Source organism: Pezoporus wallicus, unplaced genomic scaffold, assembly GCF_028554395.1.
Source record: "Pezoporus wallicus isolate ANWC-B61680 ecotype Strahan unplaced genomic scaffold, APGP_CSIRO_Pwel_v1 contig_2348, whole genome shotgun sequence".
In the NCBI taxonomy this organism is placed as follows: Eukaryota; Metazoa; Chordata; class Aves; order Psittaciformes; family Psittacidae; genus Pezoporus; species Pezoporus wallicus.
Window position 1 is genome coordinate 865,633 of NW_026636985.1, and position 17,132 is coordinate 882,764.

The 17,132-nt window shown below is 59.1% G+C and overlaps 3 protein-coding genes across 5 annotated transcripts in view; all 3 read right to left on the bottom strand.

Annotated features, from left to right (window-relative positions):
* The window catches only part of MAK16 (MAK16 homolog), a 55,079-nt gene extending 52,919 nt beyond the window's left edge, over positions 1-2,160 (bottom strand). The window contains exon 1 of the mRNA XM_057402509.1: positions 2,157-2,160. The gene's annotated coding sequence lies outside the window, so the exon portion shown is untranslated. The remainder of the gene's footprint in view (positions 1-2,156) is intronic.
* Positions 2,161-6,523: 4,363 nt separating this feature from the next.
* Positions 6,524-10,111, bottom strand: DGUOK (deoxyguanosine kinase). Of its 2 annotated transcripts, none has more exons than XM_057402510.1 (7): positions 9,966-10,111; positions 9,583-9,695; positions 9,318-9,493; positions 8,674-8,821; positions 7,933-8,048; positions 7,741-7,840; positions 6,524-6,968 (listed from the first exon to the last, which is right to left on the bottom strand). In XM_057402510.1, exons 1-7 carry the CDS (start codon positions 10,042-10,044, stop codon positions 6,906-6,908), a joined length of 795 nt encoding a protein of 264 aa, XP_057258493.1. In that variant the 5' UTR covers positions 10,045-10,111; the 3' UTR covers positions 6,524-6,905. The 2 variants fall into 2 exon arrangements, with proteins under 2 accessions (XP_057258493.1, XP_057258494.1); XM_057402511.1 differs by having other exon boundaries at positions 9,583-9,742; positions 9,966-9,983.
* An 883-nt stretch (positions 10,112-10,994) lies between these two features.
* On the bottom strand, positions 10,995-16,669 carry LOC130595604 (actin, gamma-enteric smooth muscle). Of its 2 annotated transcripts, XM_057402505.1 has the most exons (11): positions 16,223-16,669; positions 14,916-15,018; positions 14,667-14,752; positions 13,449-13,622; positions 13,233-13,361; positions 13,032-13,142; positions 12,645-12,729; positions 12,393-12,554; positions 12,116-12,307; positions 11,350-11,531; positions 10,995-11,242 (listed from the first exon to the last, which is right to left on the bottom strand). In XM_057402505.1, exons 4-11 carry the CDS (start codon positions 13,572-13,574, stop codon positions 11,099-11,101), a joined length of 1,131 nt encoding a protein of 376 aa, XP_057258488.1. In that variant the 5' UTR covers positions 13,575-13,622; positions 14,667-14,752; positions 14,916-15,018; positions 16,223-16,669; the 3' UTR covers positions 10,995-11,098. The 2 variants fall into 2 exon arrangements, with proteins under 2 accessions (XP_057258488.1, XP_057258487.1); XM_057402504.1 differs by lacking the exon at positions 14,916-15,018.
* Positions 16,670-17,132: the final 463 nt, after the last annotated feature.

Sequence of the window (17,132 nt, forward strand, 5' to 3'; positions counted from 1 at the left end):
AACGGACAGGGAATGGGGATCCCATTGGCATAAGTACAGGGATTAGGGATGCCGGCACGTGCAGGCGAGGGACTGAGGACCCCACTGCACAGGGACAAGGACAAGGGAGCCCAGCATGCACAGACAAGGGACAACACTGCCATAGGGATGGGGACACGAGTCCCTTGCACAAGAGCAAGGTACTAAGGACACTGATGCAGTGGAGATGGGAACTGGGGAACTTCGGCACATGTAGGACAGGATGTTATAGGAACAGGGACACACAATTGCCACAGGCACAAGGGACCTTGGTACACACACAGTGAGGGGACTGAGGACCCCAATGCCATATGGACGGGAACGAGGAACCCCAGCACACACAGGCAGGGGTCCAGGTTCATGCTGTCAGGATGGGGACCTGGCACATATAGGCAGGGATCCAAATATCCCAATGGCATGAGGACAGGGACCTCAACACATGCACAATGCCATAGTGATGGGAACCAGGGACCCCAAAGCATGTGGGCAAGGGAGCAAGGACTCTGATACCATGGGGACAGGGTACCCCAACACATGCAAGAGGGGACTGGGGACCCCAGTGCCATGGGGAGAGCTCACTGGGGACCCCCTGGGACAGACCCTCAGCACAACCACACATCCCAGAGGCACCGCACCACCATGTCACCGTCCCTCATCCCCAGGCTGTGGCTCGCAAAGCCCCACCAAGAGAGGCCAAAGTGGAAGGGGGACATTCTGCCTTTCAAGGTCCCACCAGATCCACCTCTCCCCTTAATTACCTGCCATAAAAAGTCCAGGTCTGAAAAACAAACCTCGTCAGAGCTAATGAGGTGCCAAAGGCCGCGAGCGGGGTTTATGGGGTAACAACCTGCGAGGACTCTGCTCCGGCGCTGCCAATCCCTCCCCAGCATGATGCAACCTCATCCCCGCACCCCGTGGTACCCGGCACCTGCGCCGGGGTCTTTCCCACAGCATCCGCGGATCTGGAGGCAGCTCTGGCGTTGGCGGGCGCATCCCGGGTGCAGGATCTGAAGCATCCCCATGCCTCGAAAGCACGTGGTGCCGAAATCGCTCAGCACCGGCTCAAAACTTCAGGGGCGGCGTTTCGGCACCGCGGCGATGTCCTCCGGTGACACCGGCACCACGCTTGATCCCATCCGCCACCAAACCACGGCATTCCCGGCACCGGGATAACCCAAATCAACGCCTCGGATGGTGAATGAGACCCCCCCCACCATGGAGAACAAGCCGCCTTTCATCCCCACTCCATCCTATTCCCGTTATTCCCAATGTGATGACAAGGGGGGGGGGGGAAGCCTCATCCCGACCGGACCCCGTGTCCTCATCCCCGGCAAAGGGGGTGACAGCGGCCGCGTGACGTCACGGTGACGGCACGGGGGGGGGGGGGGGGGGGGGGGGGAGCCTCATCGCCCTTGTTAGCATCATCATTACCTCTGAGCTCAGCACATTCGGGGGGGTGGAGGGTTAATTAAATCATAATTAACAATATAATAATGACGATAATAAAACGATGGAGAGCAATTGGGGTAATAAAGATTGGGGGGGGAGGCGATATATTCCTCCCCCCCTTTCCAACCCCCATCTACACACCACCCCCCCCACCCCCACCCCCCCCGGTAGCCTCTGAAGGTAAAAAAAAAGGGCTAAAACAAGGCAAAACAGTCAAAATCACCCCAAAACGCTTGCGGGCCTCGTTCGCTCCGTGCCTGCCGCTCCCCCCCCCGCCCCACGGCTTTGTCCTCCCGGCCGGGCCGCGCTGCCGCCGCTCACCCACCCGCAACCGCGACACGGGGCTAAGGGGGGGGGACGACACCCGGGGCTGCACCCCCACACACACCCAGCCCCACAGCACACACCGGGGCTGCACCCCACACACACGCACCACCCCCCCCCCCTCAGCCCCACAGCACACACGGCCATGGAGGAGGGAAGGTGGGGGGGGGGGGATGCATCGTGGATTCGGGGTGCGGGAGGGGAATGCGGGGTGCAGGGGGGTGCGGAAGGGGGTGTTTTATTGGGGGGGGGGGGTTACTCACCTCGCCGCTCCCCCCCCGCGCTGCCCCGCCAGCCCCCGCCGGGCCCCGCACGGCCCCGGCCCTCAGGAGGAAGCCATCTTGTCTCCCTGCTCCGCGCTCCCTCACCGCCGCCCTGCTGCAGGCGGGGGGGGGGGTGACCGCCGCATCTCTTCTTCCCCCCCCTCTCCTCCTCCTCCTCCTCTTTCCTCCTCCTTCCTCCTCCTTTCCTCCTCCTCCTCCTCCTCCTCCTCTTCCCCCCCCCCACACGCAGCGCGACACCGCCCGGCCGCTGAGGAGAATGGGGGGGGGGGGGGGGCTGAAGCGCCTCCTCCGCACAATTAAATGTGGGGAACGGGACCCCCAAACCTCGGTTGTGCCCCCCCCCCACAGGGAAACTGAGGCAGAGGCCCATGGTGGGGAATGGGAGCAGCAACACCCCCTAAAGCAGCCGGGGGGGGGGGCTAAATTAACGCCCCCCCCCCTTTTTCCTACTGTTATTAATTATTATTCCTACTTATTAATTAGGGGATGTTATTAATGAGGGGATATTGGAGCTTTGCAATGCTTAAATGCAGGCCCCGATGAGGTAAGGGGGGGATAAAGGGGTGTTTTCCCCTAGGGAAGGCAATGGGAATGGGCCAGCGAAAGGGTTAAGCCAGAGCTGAGGCTTTAAAACAGCCCTGGTGGGATCAGCTCCAGCTTTTCCAGGCTCTGTCCGGAGCTGGCAGGTCCCGGATATGGTGCACATATGTATTTGGAGACAAGAGGGAGGAAAAAGGGAAGAGGGAAAGGGAATTCCCCCCCCCAAAAATCCTTCCCCATCCATGTCTTAGGGGTGATGCTCCTGGGATGCTCCCGATTTGGAGTTTTCCAAGCCTATTCCTGCCTGAATTGTGGGCAAAACATCAACAAACTCAAAAAGTCGCAAAGGTTTCCCGGGAATAACTCGTTGAAAACTGTTTTCCCATCGGATTTGCGTCAGAAGGAGCGATCCAAAGATCCCCAGGCCCGCGTGATGCCGAGTGGCGTGGATAAACCCGAGTCCAGGTGGGAAACGAAACCACGGACCCAACATCCCTGGGATATTCCCCAAAAGACCAAGCCGCGATCCCTATTGCCGGAGCCTGCCAGATCCGACCTTTGCTCCAAGCAACACGACTCCCATGGGAATCGGAGCATAAACTGGTGCTGGGAACTGGTTTCCCCCGCCCAGGTTTCCCACCTTGTGGCAATCCCGCTTGGCCAAGCCCGGCACACAACAGGTTGCTGCAAAGGACACGGCGGGGATTTAATTAAGGCAGACACCTCCTTCCTCACATCCTCCTCCTCCTCCTCCTCCGGCCGGATAGAGCAGCGCATCCTGGTGATCTGCTCCCGCATCATTTTAGCTGTTAGCATCCCAGCGGAGGCACGGGGGCCGCGGCGCTCCGATGAATCCCCGGGTCACAACCCTTCAGGTGACACCGGGATGCATCCCGGCTGCTCCTTCATCCCATCCATCCCCCTGGTGCTACTTTGGAGATGCCGGACTCAGTTCGGGGCCGGCGACAAGAACATCCCAACCCAAGCCACCAGGGAACCCCCTTGAGATGGGTAGATTTAGTAACTTTGTATTAGTAATGCTTTAAATTATCCCTAATTTCCAGCGTTTGGCATGGAGACAGCCGAAATTCTGTTAGAGGCTTGCATTTCCCAACTCTGGGAACACCTTGAGCCACGCAACATCCCACCATCACCCAGCGAAAGGCTTTTAGGGGCCTGGCATCACCATTCCTGCCGGGAATGGAGCTTCCCGTGGGGTTTATTTAAGGTTTGCCCCATTTGAAGCTGGGAATATGGCTCAGAGCATCATTCCCTCCACCAGCTCCCGTCTTTGCTGGGAGGTTTGAGTGGCTCTTGTTGGAAACCAGAGGCTTCCTGGCTTTGCCATATATTTACTCGCATATATATATGTGTGAGTAAATATATACATATGTATTCCCTTACATGTATATCCTCACAGCTGTAGTGAGTTCCCAAGATGTTGATTAGTTATGGAAATGGCAAAGGAAAGTCAACCAGAGAGGGCAGGAGAGGGTCCGGCAGTGCCATGGGACAGGGAGCAGAGTGAAATCTCAGCCTCTGGCATCTCCCTCCTCCTCCTCCTCTCCCAAATCCCTCATGGATGGAGATGCATCAAACCCCAAGAGAGACGGCACAAGCGCGGCTCCAGCGATGGAGGTTCAAGGGGAGACACCGGCATTCCCAGGCCCAGCCAAGCCGGAGGAACTGGCGGAACAGGTGCCGGGAATGGGGCTTCGGCTGCCAAACCACCCCGGGAAAGGCGCCGGGACGTGGGAACTGCGGCACACCCGGTGCTACCAGGCCCAGCCCGGAGCAGGCACCTGGCTTCCCAAAGGAATCCCACCGCTGCCGACCCCGGCTCCGGCAGCATCCTTATAAATCATCTTTAGCTCACCCAGACAAGTGCTGGGGCTCCAATCTCCACCATTGCACCGGTGTTTTGCCAAGGGCAAAGTCCTTTCCCTTGCCTTTCACTGTGCCAAGCACCAGCCGAGCCCTCTGTCCCCATGTCCCCACATCCCCATCCCATCATCCCACCACCCATCCCAAGGGCAAAACCTGCTGGATACAGCTCAGGAGGCGCAAGGCAGCCGCTCACCACCCCCACCCCCCTCCCCAGCACCACAAAACAGAACAAGAACAGCAGTTTTGGGGTTCAAAATCCTAAAAGTAACCCCCAAAGAGATGCTTCTCCTTCCCCACCTCTCCATATGGAGACCCCCATATCCGGAGCCATCCCCCCCAATCCTTCTGCCTGCTGGGATGTGATATTGAAATCCCAGTTACAACCACCCCGGCCAGTAAAACCAGTTAAGTGCCAAAGGAAAGCACTGGGGATGACAATGCCACCGCTTGTTAGCTTGAGCACAGCTCCGACCTCCCCATGTGCCCCCTTCCTGCCACCCCTTTCTTCTTGGGGACACACCCCCCCCCGTGATGGCAGCTGGATTTCACAGTGTTTTGCCTTCTTAATCAAGTACTTCAATATAAAGGTGGGGTTTGTGCTATGTGTCCCCACTGCAACAGGGTTTTGGGGACACCCCAGGTACCAGCTGAGATTTGAGGGGGGGGCTTAAAGCATCAAAGTGGCCTTTAAGGCACCAAAAGCCCCATTTCCCATGGAAATACCCTAGACAAGATAAACCCATCCACCAACCAACAAGGGGCTTCCCCAGGAGCCCCCCTTCCAAGTACCGGTGACGCTATCAAAGAGGCCACGAATCACCCCATAAAGGTGACGGTGTCACAGGCGGGGGGCGACACGGGTGGGTTTGGGGTGGGGTGGGGGGGCACTCACCTCCCATAGAAGCCCTTTGCACCTCTCCCCGTGGCTCAAGTCAGATCTCGGGGCTCCCCCCTGCTCCGGGGCAGCGCAGGGAAGCGGTGCCTGACCCGGCTGGGCAGAAGGACCGGGTGGGTGCCCGGAGCCGGGTGACGTGGGGCGCCCACACTCTTTCCATTGACTCCCCACTCAAATCCCACCAAAACAAAGTGCTGCCCCCCCCCCCCCCGTTATTCCCACCTCCTTTTTATTCCCAACCCCATTTTGTCCTTGCTTTTCCCCTGAAATCCACGCAAGCTTCGCACAACTTCAACCCCTGCGCCGCACAACTTCAGCCGCACACCACCAACTTTCCACCTCCCCCCCCCCCCCCCAAAAAAAAATGAAATAGAAAAGAGCATTACCGGAATAAAGGGGTACAGCACCCCCCTCGGAAACGGGGGGCCGGGGGGGGTCGAGCCGGAGCTACGTGCATGCACAGCGGAGTGTGGGATGTTGGGATAGCGAGAAGAGGGGTTGAAATGCGGTCGTAGCGTTCCCCCCTCCACCCCGAGCGGGTGTTGCAGCGGAGCTGCACGTTGTTGCTGCTGCTGCTGCTGCTGCTGCTTCCTTTGTTCTACAGGCGCTCGCTCGGGGGTCCCAGCGCCGGCCGGGGGGGCTCAAGGCCAGCGCCCTGTGAACCCCCTCCATTGCTTTGCAGCGAGCGAGACTGGGGGGGGGGGATACCCCTAAACCCTGTGGGGTTATGGGGTGGGGGGGGGTGGTGTTGGGGGGTAAGAGGGAAAGAGACGGGGGGGGGGGGCATGTGAGTTAGGGAGGGAGTGGTTGTTGTAGGGTGGTTGGTTGAGGGGGGGGCACTGGGTGGTGTTGGAGGGTTTGGGGGGCTGTGATTTGGGGGTGTGGTTGATGTGGGCTGCACTGGGTGTTGTTGTAGGGTGGCTGGATGGGGAGGGGTCACCCTACAGAGCCAACCCCCCCCCCCCCCCCGCAGCAGCAAAACCCACTCCAAACCCAGTCCCAGCCAGACCCACACCCCCAGTGCCACAGAAACACCCCAGAAGTGGAGGTACAATGTGTCCTCCCAGCGTGGGACAGCACCCACTGCAGCCCCACCGGCCCCACGCTCCCCACCAGCAGCTCAAGGTGCAGAAGAGCTTAGATTTTAATTTAAGGGGATAAAATATCTACAAAAGAACCAAATACAGGGGCTGGTGTGAGCTAAATGTGAGCCACGATGATTTCCCATTGGAATTGAACCACCTTATGGAGCATCCTGGCTCCAGCATCCATATAGGGAATCCTATAGATGGAGAAGGGGTCATGGTCATGACCTGGTCCCCAAAACACACAGGGAGCTCATCATTCACCCTGAAACCATCCCATGCTGCCAGTGCCTTAAATACACCCTGGATAATAAGGACCAAAGGGGACAGTTGAGGAGCAGGATTTGGCCCTTGTCCTTTGGGATCTTCGTCCGGAGCTGGCTTGAGGTGGGTACCGGAGGGCAGGAATGATGCTGCTGCCGCTCAGAGCGGGTCAGGATGTGATGGCAAAGCTTTGGATTGCAGCACGGTCACAAAAGCCTTCACCTGCAAGAGAAGCTGATTGAGCGTGGCACCGGGATGGGGCTGGGATGGGACTGGGATGGCATCAGGATGTGGCTAGGATGGCACTGGAATAGCACTGGGATGGCAACTGGATGTGGCTGGAATGGCACTGGACAGCCCTGGGATGTGGCTGGGATGGCATTAGGATGTCACTGGGATGTGGCTGGGATGGCATTAGGATGGCACTGGGATGGCACTGGGACAGCACCAGGATGTGGCTGGGATGGCACTGGGATGTCACTGGGATGTGGCTGGGATGGCAGTGGGGTAGCACTGGGATGTCACTGGGATGTGGCTGGGTTGGCAGTGGGATGGCATTGGGATGTCACTGGGATGTGGCTGGGATTGCAGTGGGATGGCAGTGGGATGGCATTAGGATGTCACTAGGATGGCAGTGGGATGGCATTAGGATGTCACTGGGATGTGGCTGGGATGGCAGTGGGACGGCATTGGGATGTCACTGGGATGTGGCTGGGATGGCAGTGGGATGGCATTGGGATGTCACTGGAATGTGGCTGGGACAGCATTAGGATGGCATTAGGATGTCACTGGGATGGCACTTGGATGGCATTAGGATGTCACTGGGATGGCACTGGGATGTCACTGGGATGTGGCTGGGATGGCCCTGGGATGGCTGCGGTTTAAACCAGCCTGCACCAAGGGTGTCCAAATGATTTTTCCCATGGCTAGATGAAGGTGAGGTGGAAGCTCGGAGGATCCCACAATCCCGGGATGCCGCCTCGGCCATTCCCACCTGTGCCATGAGGCCGCCCCGTGCGGCCACGTCGTGCTCAAAGTCCTTCTCCACATCCAGCACCAGGACGGGCGCGTGCTTCATGTCTGCAAAGTGGACCCTGAGGAAGGGAATAAACCAGATCAACCCCAAATCAAACCCAGCTCCGGCCCATGTGCCGGGGGCAGCACCATGGGATGGGCTCGGACTCACTCCGTGCTCTTCTCCACCAGCCACTGCTCGTGCTGGGCATGGAGCTGCTGCAGGTATTCCAGCTGGATGCCCTGCTCCTCGCTCCTCGCCCGGCGCCGCAGCCGCTCCAGGCACGTCTGAACCACACCAGAGAAGAGAGGGGAACGGGATGTGAATGGGAGAGATGGGAAGTGAATGGGATGAGGAAGAGATGGGAGGTGAATGAGGGAGACAGGAGATGAATGGGATACAAAGGAGATGGTAGGTGAGTGGGAGAGGTGGGAAGTGAATGGGAGAGGATGGGGGGTGAATGGGATGTGGAGGAGATGGGAGGTGAATGGGAGAGGTGGAAGGTGAAAGATGAGGGGTGAGCGAGATGCAGAGGAGAAGGGAAGTGAATGGGAGAGGTGGAAGGTAAACAGGAGAGATGGGAGGTGAACAGGGTACGGAGATGTGAGGTGAACGGGAGAGATGGGATGAGAATGGGATCAGGAGGAGATGTGAGCTGAATGGGAGACATGGGGTGTGAAAAGCAGCCCCACGTGAGGGACTGCAGCCAGTCATCAAGCATCCCGGGCTGATGCTGCAGCCCTCCCTCCCCAGAATCCACTCCAGGATCATAGCCAAACCCCCACTGACATTCCCATGGGAACAGAGCTGCCGTTTATGGTTAAACCCCAACATTTTGGCAATTCCAAGCGCTCACAGGCTCAGTGGAGCCTCATCCCAATCCCGCCGGACGCGGGGTCTCGCTGCACCCACCTGCGGTGTCGCCCGCAGGTACAGCAGCCCATGGAGCACGGTGCGGGGCCCGAGCTGCCGCAGCAGGAAGCTGTGCCAGTCCTGGTAAATGGCCCATTCCAGCGGCTGCAGGTGCCCGGCCTCGGAGAGGTTCTTGGCAAAGACGTACCTGGGATGGGATGGAGAGAGGGGACAGGGCAGCGGGAGAGCTCCACAGCCAACACCTTCATCACAGAATGGTCTGGGTTTGAAGGGATCTTAAAGCTCATCCTTATCTGCCTGATCTCCAACCTGAACTTCCCCTGTTTCAGTTTGAACCCATCACCTCTTGTCCTATCCCTACAGTCCCTATGAAGAGTCCCTCCCCATCATCCTTGTAGCCCCCTTCAGACACTGGAAGCTGCTCTGAGGTCTCCACGCAGCTTCTCTTCTCCAGGCTGAACATCCCCAATGTTCTCAGCCTGGCTGCATACAGGAGCTGCTCCAGTCCCTGAGCATCCTCGTGGCCTCCTCTGCACTCGTTCCAACAGCTCCATGTCCTTACATTGAGGGCACCAAAACCGCACACAGTGCTGTAAGTGGGGTCTCACAAGAGCAGATCACCTTCTTCAACCTGCTTCTTTCGATCCCTTCATCCCTCTTCTTTCCTGTTTCAGTTTGGGTACCTGTCGCTGTAGATGGAGCGCTCAAAGACCTGCACAGGGCTGGGCGTCTCAGGCTCATCCAGCGGCTCCAGCATCGCCTTCAGCCGGCTCATGAAGGAGAAGGTCTGGAAGGTGTAGGACCATCGGGCTGGCTCCTGGTACATCATCTGCAGAAGGTTGGTGGAGCCCACGGCTGCCTAGAAGAGAAAGAGCCTGGTGATGAGATGGTCCCACCGCGGCGCGATGCCCATCGGTGCCGCCGTGCAGCCGGTGCCGGTCCCGTTACCTGCGCCGCGCCGCGGGCTGGCACCTTCTGCCACTGGGCCACCGGTTCGGTCACCAAGTGCCACTCGGGGAAGGTGGCACCCAGCAGCTTCAAGAAGGTCGATTTCCCCACGGCTATGGGGATGGGGGCGCAGGGTGAGGGGGGGTCCCCCGCTCTGCTCCTGCCATGCAGTAACGCGGGGTTGGGGGGTGCCCCCAGCGCCCCGCAATAACAATTAATCACTGACGTTCAATTAGACCCGGAGAGGTTTCAGGCTGCGCAACAGCCCTCCAATACCGGCTCCCCCCAGCAAAATCTCCCCCATGGACCCCCCCGCACCCCAAAAGCCACCTCGTCACCCCGGGGGACCCCCGCTGTGTGTCGTGTCCCCCCCATCCGGCTACCGATGTTCCCCTCCAGGGCCAGGCGCAGGGCGGCCCCGCACCGCCCCATCCCGCCACCGCTTCCGCCTTCCCGCGTCATATGCTAATGAGGTGGTGACGAGCGGCGCGCGTTGGCGCGCCCTGACGTCACCGCGCGGGAAAGGAGAAGGGGGGGGAGAAGGAGGAGCAAGTTAGACCCCGCCCACTGCGTGTATTGGAGTTTACAGTCATCAGCATGGCAGTGGGGGCACCGCCGTGAGGTCAAGGGCACCGGTATGGGATTGAGAGCATCTGTATGGGGTTGGAGGCATCAACACGGGGTTGAGGGCATCAACATGGGGTTGGAGTCAGTAAGATGGAATCAAGGGCATTGACACATGGTTGGAGGCATCACCCTGGGGTTTTGGGTCATCTGCATTGGAAGATGGTAGGGGGCATCAATACGGGGTTGAGGCACCAGTGTGACATTGGGGACATCAGCATGAGATCAAGGGCATCAACATAGGGTCAGGGGCACCAACACAACAATGGGGCACTAACATGGGGCCAAGGGCATCAATACGGGGTGGGAGGTATCAAGATGGGGTTGAGGGCATCGGTGCCAAAGTGACTAACACAGAGTCAAAGGCATCAGCATAGGGTTGGGGACACCAAAGTGGGGGGTTAGGTCACTAACATGGGATCGAGGGCATTGGCACAGGCTTGGGGACACTACCATGAGGTCAAGAGCATTAACACATGGTTGGAGGCATCATCCTGGGGTTGGGGTCAGCTGTACTGGCATGGGATGCCATCAACACAGGGTTGAGGGCATCAGTGTGACACTGAGGGCACCAACATGAGGTCAAGGCCATTGACATGGGGTTGGAAGCATCAACATGGGGTCGAGGACAAAGAGAGCTTTGAGGCCATCAGCATAACATCAGGAGCACCACTATGGGATGATGAACACCAATGAGGTAGGGGGTCCCCCACCTCTCCCCCCCATTACCCTCATCCCCCTCGCCCCCCCCCCAACACCCCAAAGCCTCCCACAAAAGAGCCAGAAGATGGAGAAAAGGCTTTAATGCGCGGTGGGGAGGAGCAGTGGGGACCGAGGAGGAGCTTGGAGCCCCAGCCGGGTGGTTGGGGCCACCATGGGGTGAGGAGGGGGCTTAGAAGCATTTTCGGTGGACGATGGAGGGTCCGGCCTCGTCGTACTCGGGTTTGCTGATCCACATCTGCTGGAAGGTGGAGAGGGACGCCAGGATGGAGCCGCCGATCCACACCGAGTACTTGCGCTCCGGTGGGGCAATGATCTGTGGGGACAGGACCCAGTGTAAGGTAAATCCACCCCCAAACCTGCACTAGGAGGTGATTTCGGGCGTTGGTGGCCATGGGTTTGCTCCCCATCACCATCACCTACTTTGATCTTCATGGTGCTGGGAGCCAGCGCCGTGATCTCCTTCTGCATGCGGTCGGCGATGCCAGGGTACATGGTGGTGCCGCCGGACAAGACGTTGTTGGCGTAAAGATCCTTGCGGATGTCGATGTCGCACTTCATGATGGAGTTGTAGGTGGTCTCGTGGATGCCGGCTGACTCCATGCCTGGAGGGCAAGGGGGCTGTCAGCACCCTCACCTCTGGCCATGCCCCACAGAAGAGGCTTGTACCCCCTCAATTTGGGGTGCAAAGCAATTGGGAGAGGCCTGAATGCTGCTGTGGTGCACCTATGGGAGGTGATTGCTGGCTGCTGGGGTGGTGGGGATGTGGTCAGGAGTACCAACACAACACTGGAGGCGCCAACGTGGGGCTAATGGCATCAATAGGGGCTTGGAAGCATCACCATGGGGATAAAGGCATCAGCATGGGGTTGGAGGCACCAAAATGGGATTGAAGGCATCAACACGGGGCCAAGGGCATCACCATGGAGTTGGAAGCACCAACATGGGGCCAGAAGCACCAACATGGGACGAAGGTCATCAACATGGGGCTGGAGGCACTAACATGGGACCAAGGGCATCACCATGGAGTTGGAAGCACCACCATGACACTGGCAGCATCACCATGGGGCTGGAGGCACTAACATGGGACCAAGGGCACCACCATGGAGTTGGAAGCACCACCATGACACTGGCAGCACCAACACCTCGGTGTCCTAGGGGACCGCAGGACAACTCGGGGCGCGCTCACCGATGAAGGAGGGTTGGAACAGGGTCTCCGGGCAGCGGAAGCGCTCGTTGCCGATGGTGATGACCTGCCCATCGGGGAGCTCGTAGCTCTTCTCCAGCGAGGAGGAGGAGGCAGCCGTGGCCATCTCGTTCTCGAAGTCAAGGGCCACGTAGCAGAGCTTCTCCTTGATGTCACGCACGATTTCCCTCTCGGCTGCGGGAGGCGATGGGGAACGGGCTCAACCCGGGGCCGTTTGGGGTCCCCCCTTCCCTTCCAAACCCTGCTCCGGGCCCCGTACCGGTGGTGACGAAGGAGTAGCCCCTCTCGGTGAGGATCTTCATGAGGTAGTCGGTGAGGTCGCGGCCGGCCAAGTCAAGGCGCATGATGGCGTGGGGCAGCGCGTAGCCCTCGTAGATGGGCACGTTGTGGGTGACGCCGTCCCCAGAGTCGAGGACGATGCCTGGGAAGGGTGGGAATGTGAGGGAAGAGGCTTGGAGCTTGGTTGCTGCCCCATCACGGATGGTCCTCGGGATGCTGGTGCCCTACTCACCGGTCGTGCGGCCGGAGGCGTAAAGGGAGAGGACGGCTTGGATGGCGACGTACATGGCGGGGACGTTGAAGGTTTCAAACATGATCTGGGAGGAGGGATGAGGGCAGGAATGGGTTAGGGGGGAGCATGGGGTGTCCCCAGCTCATCCCGCCCCAACCCATGCTTGGGAAACCACAAAGATCATTGCATTGAATGGAAAAGTAGGTGGATCACTGCGGTGGGTCCATGTGAACACGGGAACGCACCACTCATTCCTCTGCCTTCATTCCTCTCATCCCTCGCCACTGGCTCCTCTGCTCCGTGCCAGCCCCTCCTGGCTCCCTAAACCCCTGAATCCCATGGTTCCAGAGCATCCATCCCCATGCCTGTGGCTCAGCAGCCCCTCACCTGGGTCATCTTCTCCCGGTTGGCCTTGGGGTTGAGGGGTGCCTCGGTGAGCAGGGTCGGGTGCTCCTCGGGGGCCACGCGCAGCTCGTTGTAGAAGGAATGGTGCCAGATCTAAAGGCAGGCAAAGAATTGGGGGGGAAGGCTCACCCCAAACCGCATCTGGAGCTGGGCCCCCCCTCTCCATTCCGGTCCGGATCTCACCTTCTCCATGTCATCCCAGTTGGTGATGATGCCGTGCTCAATGGGGTACTTGAGCGTGAGGATACCCCTCTTGCTCTGCGCCTCATCGCCTACGTAGCTGTCTTTCTGCCCCATGCCCACCATGACACCCTAATGCCAGCAAGAGATGCCCTCATGAGCTTAATGGCATTGATTAAAGCAGGGTGGGGGCTGCTGTTCCCCCCCTCGGGTACCAACCTGGTGCCGGGGCCGCCCCACGATGGAGGGGAAGACGGCGCGAGGGGCATCGTCACCGGCGAACCCGGCTTTGCAGAGGCCGGAGCCGTTGTCGCAGACCAGGGCGGTTGTTTCCTCCTCGCACATGGTGGGGCCGGGAGCTGCTGGTGGTCAGGGGGGACCTGGGGGGAAAAGCTGGGGCAACGGGGGGGGGAACGCCTTAAATTGAGGGTTAAAGGGTTAAAAGGTTGGGGGGGACAGGGGGGCAACGCGGCGCCGTGTCCAGATTTGGGTGTTGGGAGGGATGGAGGCCGTGGGGATGTGGAGGTCCCCAAAGTCATCTGGTGGTCATGGAGAGGGGCAGCCGCTGGGTCCAGCCCTGGCTTGTGGATGCTGAGAGCAGGATGCAGCTGGGAATGGGATGATGATGCTGGGAGCGGGGTGATGTTGGGAGCAGGATGAGGCTGGATGGGGGATGATGATGGTGGGATAAGGATGAAGCTGAGAGCAGGATGCAGCTGGGAATAGGATGATGATGGGGGGATCAGGCTGGTGCTGGGAGCAAGATGAAGCTGAGAGCAGGATGAAGCTGGGAGCAGGATGATGATGGTGGGATCAGGATGAAGCTGAGAGCAGGATGAAGCTGGGAATGGGACGATGATGGTGGGATCAGGGTGATGCTCATTCCCCATGCGTGCTGCTCCACGCTGTTGCTTCTCCATCTTTCCAGTGCCCAAAATAGGTACCAAAGCTCCTGCCCATGCTTGCCCAGCAGCAGCATTCCCAAGAGAGTTCCGGTGTGGCTGTGCCTGGCCAGTGCCCCTGGAGCGGGCAGGGTGAAGGCAGGCAATGCCCTCTCATCCAGTCCTATTGTGGCTGCCTCTTGCTGCTCTGCCCTCACATCCTTTCCCAAAAATGGGAAAAAACCATCCCTTCCCAAGGGGTGTCCCCCTCCATTGGATGCGCTCCCAAATCCAGGGGGAATAAGGCAAAAACACCCCAAAACCCCCAAATCATGAGGAATCCTGGCAGAGCAGGACCCACTTTGGCCATAACCCAGCTCTGCCACCTCCATGGATTCCCCCAGCTGCGGGGTCGGGCTGGGGTTGGCACCATCCCTGTGCCCTGCAAAGCAAACCGGGGTCCCTCCCCCCCCCATCAATGCTGGGGCACCCCAAAACCCTGCTGGGGAGCTTGTCCTGCAAGGCAAAGGGGATGCAGGGGCTGGGCTGTACTCACCGCAGAGGCGAGGGCTCCTTTCCTCTGGGACCGAATCCCGAAGAGCCTTTGGTATAAATACGTGAAGGCTCAGAGGCGGGTCCTGCCTAAACAAAGACCCTAAATAGGCTCAGTGATGGTGTGTTGGCCTTATGGCCATATAAGGTGCTTTATTTCATTAACTTGACCTTGGGCTGGTGGCCGGGCCCGGCACTGTTAATTATTGCAAGACAAAAGCCATGTGGAGGCACTTGGGAGGCGAGGACTCACCCCTGAGTCTGCTCCTTTTATGCTCCATGCTGATAAACAAGAGAGACTCAAGTCCTTATAAGTGATGGGCTCGGCAAAGAGGAGGTGGGACCACGGCTGGTTCCTGGGGACAACGTGGAGAAACCTCATCCGGGTGTCAGGGGGGACGCCGTGGGGCTGGGGTGGGGATTTGGCATCACTGAGGTGATGGGAATGCGCTGGGTTGGAGCATCGCTTCCTCCTGGGTTCGTTCTCCCCCCATCCCCAGTGTGCAGCATCTTCGGGATGGGGTCTTCTCTCTCTCTGAACCCATTCTGGGGCTTGTGGTGCCCCCAGACCCCCAAATCCTCAGCTCAAGGGTGCCCGCATCACGGATGCTCACCTCCTCCAAAGGATGTTGGATACAGGATGAGCCTGGATCCCCACCAGGGGCAATGTGGGTGCTGCTCCCTGTCCCCTGTCCTGAACGCAGCACGGTTGGAGCCCCCTCCAACCCTGCAGATGCAGCTTTGGCCTTTCCAGAGGCCAACCAGCAGCTGCCAAGCCATCGTCTGCCTTTTTAAGGGCAATGGTCCCGCATTGGGGATGCTCCCCGAGCACCCAGGACACCGGGGGGGGGAGGCAGGATTGATGCCCCAAAGCCACCATCCAGAGCTATGGGGCTTGGGTTGCAGGTGGGGAAACTGAGGCACGGGGTGCCCCAGCTGCTTCCTGCTTTGCTCTATAGGGTCTGGGTTGTGCTCAGGGCAGGGACATCAAGATAAGGACCAAGAGCTGCAGGGTCCCATCACTGCCACCAGATGGGACATGCGAGTCCTGGTGTCCCCCCCCAACCCCAGCCCCAACAGACAGGGTCATGGCGTGTCCCAGCACAACCAGCTCACAACAACCCCCCCATGGGTCCCGGGTATCCCCCGTCCTCAGCACACAGGGCTGGATTTGTGCCCTGGATGTGCACTTGTTGGTGTATCCCTACCACACGCCCTGAGGAACCTTCCTCCACCTCCCATCCCAACCCAGTTCCCTTGGTCCACTGCCAACCATGAGGTCACCCAGACAAAAGGTTGCCATATATGACATGCTGGGGGAAATAAAAGAGGCAGAATTAACCCCAAACCCAATGCGGGGATGGGGGGAAGAAATAATGGGAATGGATGGAGGTCCTCCAAGGCTGGTGCTTGGAGGCTCCATACGGAGGGAGCACGGATGTGCTGGGGGCTGCATGGAGCCTGAGGTGAGCCCAAGGACCCCCCTGAATGGGTGCAAAGCACCCCAAAGCCCTGCTCCACAGCACAAAGTCCTGCTGCTGTTCCATCCTTGCTGTTTACCAGGCACAGGCGGGTCCAGCTCCAAGCTCCTGATCCCTGCAGGATCCCTCGGCACCGCAGTCGGGATGGATGGGAAGCGTCGGCACGGCCGCTTTGGAGCTGGGACCGCAGCAGCAAAGCCTCCAAGCAGGCAGGAGCAGGCGTGCAGCCTAAAAAGGAAAGGTTTGGCCATCGCAGCCAATCCAGCCGCCGGCTCTGCCGGTGCTTGGGAGCATCGGGAGCGTGGCCACAGCCCTGGGATGCTCCCAGGAACGCCAAGAATCCCCCAGCACCGGCAAAGCTGGATGGATGTGGGATAAAGGAGGGGGCAATCCTTGCTTTGTGTGGGATTTCAATACTCCCGGCCCTCAGCACCTCCCTATAAGGGAAATGTTCACGCTTTAAACCTCGCCGGCTGCTGCCTGGGATGGACAAACCAGCGCTGGGAGCTGGAGCAGGGATTTGGGTCTGTTCCCATCCCTGAGGCGCAGATAAGCATCATTCCCTGGCTGCAGCACACAGAACCTGGGCATAAACCCTTCCTGCAACGGGTGGTGGCTGTTAGGGCTGCTCCTACCAACTGCAACCCTGTTTTAAGGTGTCTCCATCACATTCGGAGCAGCCAGAGATGGGATGGGTTAGTGGGACACAGGGAGCAGTGCTCATCCTGACCCGTAACTGGATGACTCAGTGGCTTTAAGTGATAAAATGTGATTCAAAAGGCAGGAGCTGGCTCCTGACGTGAGGAACACAGAAGCATCTTTAGTCATGGGGAGGCTGATGAGGGAGGTAGCGCTCTGCCACCAGCTCCCCTCTGCTCAATGCTGGGGTCAACTCAAGCCTCAGCCCTTCAGGAATGACGAGCTGAGATAAATTCACCACCAATTGGAAGGAATTGCTGCTTTGCCAGATGGGATTCAACTCTGCTGCT